General features: G+C 53.4%; 1 protein-coding gene across 2 annotated transcripts in view; it reads left to right on the top strand.

Annotated features, from left to right (window-relative positions):
• Positions 1-6323, top strand: part of unc80 (unc-80 homolog (C. elegans)) — a 44167-nt gene that overhangs the window by 21094 nt on the left and 16750 nt on the right. The window contains exons 26-39 of one of the 2 annotated variants that reach the window (XM_084667731.1): positions 9-142; positions 375-556; positions 702-931; positions 1065-1162; positions 1339-1539; positions 1819-1926; positions 2228-2366; positions 2656-2837; positions 3157-3288; positions 4625-4811; positions 5449-5580; positions 5747-5890; positions 5977-6077; positions 6183-6269. In XM_084667731.1, the coding sequence (XP_084523857.1) occupies positions 9-142; positions 375-556; positions 702-931; positions 1065-1162; positions 1339-1539; positions 1819-1926; positions 2228-2366; positions 2656-2837; positions 3157-3288; positions 4625-4811; positions 5449-5580; positions 5747-5890; positions 5977-6077; positions 6183-6269 (2057 nt within the window). The remainder of the gene's footprint in view (positions 1-8; positions 143-374; positions 557-701; positions 932-1064; positions 1163-1338; positions 1540-1818; positions 1927-2227; positions 2367-2655; positions 2838-3156; positions 3289-4624; positions 4812-5448; positions 5581-5746; positions 5891-5976; positions 6078-6182; positions 6270-6323) is intronic. The other variant, XM_084667732.1, reaches the window with a different exon arrangement.

The raw sequence follows: 6323 nt of genomic DNA, 5'->3' as shown, positions 1-6323 counted from the left end.
GTCGATAGACACAGTGAACCCTACAAAGTGCGGCTGTCCGTTTGCCCTCAAGATGGCCGCCTGCCAGCTGCTGCTGGAGATCACAACGTTCCTCAGGGAGACCTTCCCCTGCCTGCCCCGGCCGCGTACAGAGCCTCTAGTGGTCAGTAGCAGGACTGCACCAACATCTCTCACCCAGGGTCAGAGTAGATATGCATCTAAGCATTCTGACCCACAGTAGAAAAAATTAATAAAAATAATATATATATACATTATGATATATTTTTATATTATATACAGTTTATTAAAAAACATAAATATGTATGTAAAGGATGTACGATTTATTATTTAAGTATTAAAGGTTATTTAATGATGAACTGCTCCCTCTCCTCCAGGACCTGGACAGCTGCCGTCTGCGTCTTGACCCAGAGCTGGGACGCCACCGCTACGAGAGGAAGATCAGCTTCGCCGGCATCCTGGACGACGAGGACGGCCACGACTCGCTCAACAGCAGCAGCCACACGCTCAAGTCTGACACGGCCTGCGAAGACAAGAAGGCCCAGGAGCCCCTGGGTGAGAGGGGGAGGGGTGGGGGGAGGGGTGGGGTGGTTGTGGGTGAGAAGAGGGTGTGATAGAATGCCACAATTATTTCATACTTATTTATCTCTTTCTCCTGTCCTGTCCTCTCCTCTCTCCTGTCCTCCCCTCCCCTCTCCTCTTTTCACCTCACCTCACCTCCCCTCCCCAGCCCCCATCAGGAAGATCCGTATCGCGGGCTCCCGGCTGCTGCAGATCAAGGGGGCCAGGAGTTTCCGTGTTAAGAAGGGGGGCTCTCTGTCCTCCATCCGCCGTGCGGGGAGTCTGAAGAGCACCAAGATGTCCCGGCAGGACTCTGAGTCGGAGAACGACGATGGCCTGCTGTCCCAGAGCAGAGACACCGTCACGGACATAGGCAAGGACTGGCTTCACCTAGACTAGGGTTATAACATAGACATGGGCAAGGACTGGCTTCACTAAGAAGTGTGTGTGTGTATGTATGTGTGTGTGTATGTGTGTGTGTGTATGTGTGTGTGTGTTCTCCACAGGGAGTCCCTGGAGTACCAGTGAGCCCAGCATCGAGCCGGAGGGGCAGAGCTCTGGAGGAGCAGAGGACAACTACCACCGTAACATGTCCTGGCTCCACGTAGGTGCTGGGATGGACTGTGTGTGTGTGTGTGTGCAGTTCAGCGAAGGGCATCTGTGGGACTGACTCTTTGCTTGTGTGTACCTCCTTGACTTGTAGTTTACCTACAGTATGTCCATCTCCCCCCTCCTCCTCCCCCTCCTCTCCTCCCCCCTCCCCCCTTCTCTCCCCCCCAGATCATGATCCTGCTATGTAACCAGCAGAGCTTCATCTGCACCCACGTAGAGTTCTGCCACCCTCGCTGCTACCAGCACCACAGCCGCTCCTGCGCCCGGCTGGTGCGCTCCGTCAAGCTGCTCTACGGAGACACGGTGGACAGTCTCCGTGACGACGGAGCCTCCGGGAACATCGGGGCGCGCCCCAAGAAGAGCAAAGAGGTGCTGCTTTGGCTGTGTTCTGATTGGCTGTGTGTTGTACGACCACAGATTTCCTACTGGCTGTGCATTCTGTGACTGCAGAGTTCTGATTGGCTTTGCGTTCTGTGACTGCAGAGTTCTGACTGGCTGTGCGTTCTGTGACTGCAGAGTTCTGACTGGCTGTGCGTTCTGTTACTGCAGGGTTCTGACTGGCTGTGCGTTCTGTTACTGCAGAGTTCTGACTGGCTGTGCGTTCTGTGACTGCAGAGTTCTGATTGGCTGTGCGTTCTGTGACTGCAGAGTTCCGACAAGTCGTGTCTGCGGACGCCGTCGATGAAGAGACGACCTGCTGAGTCCAGCTCGGAGGGCAAGAAGGACACCAGCATGCTGAAGTACATCAGGAATCAGGTAGCCTGCCTGTCTGGACCGCATCCATACACAGCCCTCTCATACTCGGATTGCTAACATGAACACTATGCTGTGTGTAACAACATGATAGCCCATGCTAAAGCAGCTCTCTAACCAAAGATAATCGTCATGTATGAGCACGCTAACCCATGCTCTAAGCACCTTGCTAACCAACGCTAGCCTTTCTTCGTGGACAAGCTAACCCATGCTCTAGCATCTCGCTAACCAATGCTAGGCTTTCAGTGGCAACATGCTAGCCAATGCTACCGTAGCATGCTAACTCTCCTGCCCCTCCCACCAGGTGATGAGCCTGTCCCCGGCTCCTCTGTCCCTGCTGATCAAGGCGGCGACCATCCTGACAGACGACATGTACGGGGACATCCAGCCGGCTGCCTGGGAGCTGCTGCTCAGCGTGGATGAACACATGGCGGCGGCAGCAGGTGACCAAGGCTGGCGTTTACGTTTCAGTCCTGTGTTCCCACGCTTGGATCCAGAGCGATACACGATACAGACAGCACCTGTTGAAAGTGTGCGGTCCTAGTGAAGCAGGTCGTTTACGCCGTAATGAGTTATGGAAATATCCCCTTCCCTCCTTCCCTCCCTCCCTCCCTCCTTCCGTCCTTCCCTCCTTACTTCCCTCCCTCCCTCCATCCTCCCCTCCTTCCCTCCCTCCAACCCCCTTCTCTGCCTCCCCTCCTCCCTGCCCCTCCTCCTCTCTCTCACCCTTAGCCGCCATGTTCCTGCTGTGTGCGGTGAAAGTGCCGGATGCCGTGACGGAGATGATGATGGCAGAGTTTCAGCACCAGGAGGCGTGCCAGCGCATCAACTCCGTGCACAAGTTCTACACCCTGTGGCGCTTCCGCTACCAGGTGTGGCCTCGCATGGAGGAAGGGGCACAGCAGATCTTCAAGGTACAGAACTAACCACCAACCCCACCCTCACCACAACACCACCCTCAGCCCAACACCACCGTCATCCTAACCCCAACACCCCCATCATCCTAACCCCAACACCCCCATCATCCTAACCCAACACCCCCATCATCCTAACCCCAACACCCCCATCATCCTAACCCAACACCCCCATCATCCTAACCCAACACCCCCATCATCCTAACCCCAACACCCCCATCATCCTAACCCCAACACCCCCATCATCCTAACCCCAACACCCCCATCATCCTAACCCAAACAGTACAGTCATGTTCCTGAAGTATCTCCTGTGTTTCAGATTCCTCCGCCCAGCATCAACTTCACCCTCCCCTCTCCTATCCTGGGCATGCCCTGCGTGCCCATGTTCGACCCGCCCTGGGTACCTCAGAACACGGGCAGCGTCCAAGACCCAATTAACGAGGACCAATCTGTAAGTCCCACCCCTGAAACCTAGGTTACTGTTGATGGATGGTTTCCATATCAGCAGTGACAATAAGTGCTTTGATGAAGACAAGTGGTCAGCTTTACTGCAAAGCACATTTGGTCATAATATGACCATAACGCATGCAAATAACAACAGTATGTATAATGAATCCCTTTCTCACTACAGTCAATAACAGTTCACATCTTAACTTCTTGCTAATGCTAGTCTTGATTTGCCACCACATTTATGGTAACATTTGGTACTGTCATGCCAGTTTGATGTTGTCTCTGTGTTGCAATTCCACCAAGAAATAACCTTCAATGGCAAATTAAGAAACATACAATACTGTGTCCTTAGTTAGCATAGATGCTAAACTGACAGTTGGGCTAAAGGCCGGAAATGTTGGCTTGATTTCTTGGTGTTTTTACCCCCATGAAGCTGTCTGTCTAGCATGTCAACACTTAACATTGTTTAGACAGGTCTAGGTCAAAGTGATCACTGACAGAATACCATGGTCCTATCTGTAATTTATATATCTATCAACTTTTCTTTGTTTTTAGTTCCCCACATTAATTCAGTCAATCTATGCCATAGTAAGTTGTGATTTACATACGGACAATGCTTGTTTGGGTGCATCATGTGACCTGAGTTAACCTCTTGATGACTGAATGAGACCAGAAAGATACATGAGGAGAGGCCAAACCTTTAGGGGATCCCATGGGCCATACTAAATGCATCCTACACACACACACACACACACACACACACACCACTGGACTGAAAATGTGCTTGGACCTCATTGTGAAAACAGCATGTGTCGTTGGGCATCTGTATGTACCTGCATGAGTGTTGCCGATGGAAACCATTTGCAAGTCCGTTTCTTCTTTGTGTTGATGGTGGTGCCTCCATCCATATGGGGGAATGCTTCAACGCATAAGAACCCTGGATAAGATATGTTCTCCTGACCAAGATCCTCCCAAAACACAGCCAGCGGAAACTTCCTGTTCTACCAAGCAACTATTTTCTATAAATGAATTGTTGCAAACAGTTTTTGGCCTGTCTTGGTGACCTGTACGATGAGCTACGTTCAGGAGAATATAGCAGCATGAGCCATACAGGTACCCATGGCCTCCATGTGCTGTAGAGGAAATGGCTAAGTCCTGTCACGGTCCAGTTTTTTACATTACCAAATGTTGACCTCTACAACCTCAACAAGACAAAAGAAGTTTAAAAACGTCACAACTTCACACAAAGTTCCCAGGAGGCCCTGTGCTGTGGGCGCTTCCCTCTGGGCCCTGAGTGTCTGTGTGCTCCTCTGACCTCTGACCCCTGACCCCTGCAGAAGTCCTTCTCGGCGCGGGCCGTGTCTCGGTCCCACCAGCGGGCGGAGCACATCCTGAGGAACCTGCAGCAGGAGGAGGAGAAGAGACGTCTGGGCCGCGAGGCCAGCATCATCACCGCCATCCCCGTGGCCCAGGAGGCCTGCTACGAGCCCAGCTGCAGCCCCCCACCAGAGCAGGAGGAGGAAGGTGGGGAGGAACACCACACCCAACGCTAGCACCACCCAACGCTAACACCACCCAACGCTAACACCACCCGACACTAACACCACCTAACACTAACACCACCTAACACTAACACCACCTAACGCTAACACCACCCAACGCTAACACCACCCAACACTAACACCACCTAACACTAACACCACCTAACGCTAACACCACCCAACGCTAACACCACCCAGCACTAGCACTACTTACCCCTGTCATCTCACCCAACACTGGCACCATACCTACCCCTTACATCTGTTTCCATTTGAAGTGTCAGCCATTTGATCAAGTCTTTACTCAGAGCACACAGTGGCCATTCCTACACTTGTGGGTTGCGTAGCCGAACTGAGATGCAGGAAGCTGCTGTGCGTCTGTGTTCCTGTCTGACCCCTCTCCTCTCCTCTCCTCCCCTCCCCTCCCCTCCCCTCCCCTCCCCTCCCCTCCCCTCCCCTCCCCTCCCCTCCCCTCCCCTCCCCTCCCCTCCCCTCCCCTCCCCTCCCCTCCCCTCCCCTCCCCTCCCCTCCCCTCCCCTCTCCTCTCCTCCCCTCCCCTCCCCTCCCCTCCCCTCTCCTCTCCTCTCCTCCCCTCCCCTCTCCTCTCCTCTCCTCCCCGTCAGCAGAAGAAGTGGTGAACTTGGCGTCACGCCGCCTGTCCGTCAGCCCGTCCTGCACCTCCAGCAACTCCCACAGGAACTACTCGTTCAGGCGCGGCTCTGTGTGGTCTGTCCGCTCCGTGGTCAGCGCCGAAGGTGAGACAAAGAGGGAGAGAGAGAGAGGGAGAGAGAGACGACTTAGCAGACGCCTTTTATTCGAAGAGATACTGCAGGTTTGAAGTACGGTAGAAGATCAAGGATCAGAAGAGATTGATGCGTGTGCCCTGTGTGTGACACAAGCGTGTGTCCCTCTGCCAATCAGACGAGGAGAACACCACGGAGCACACCCCGACACATCACATGCTGCAGCCACCCCAGGCCGTCTTCCCAGCATGCATCTGTGCTGCCGTTTTACCCATAGTGCACCTCATGGAGGATGGGGAGGTGCGAGAGGATGGCGTGGCAGGTAGGTGTCATCGCTGAGTTTTCTTGTGAGTTTTGGGTCGCTCTGTTTCTTACTCTGATCGGACTCGGTTTCCCACAATGCCCCAGTGAGTGCAGTGGCCCAGCAGATCCTGTGGAACTGTCTGATTGAGGACCCCGCCCTGGTGTTGCGTCACTTCCTGGAGAAGCTGACCGTTAGCAACAGACAGGTAGAGTTTGTTTCCACACGCACACACACACACTCACACTGAAGATGTCTGAAAGAATAAATGTGAGTTGCTGTTGATGGTTGAGGACTTGTGTCTCTCTGTCAGGATGAGTTGATGTACATGCTGAGGAAGCTGCTTCTGAACATTGGAGATCTCCCCGCTCAGACCTCCCACATCCTCTTCAACTACCTGGTGAGAGCTCCCCTGGTCTGACACACATCTGTGGAAGCAAATGACTGACACAAT

Source organism: Hypomesus nipponensis, chromosome 12 (genome assembly GCF_054491055.1).
Source record: "Hypomesus nipponensis isolate SF chromosome 12, ASM5449105v1, whole genome shotgun sequence".
NCBI classification, from domain to species: Eukaryota; Metazoa; Chordata; class Actinopteri; order Osmeriformes; family Osmeridae; genus Hypomesus; species Hypomesus nipponensis.
Note: the sequence above shows the minus strand (reverse complement) of the source record. Positions and strands in the feature narration are given on the sequence as shown.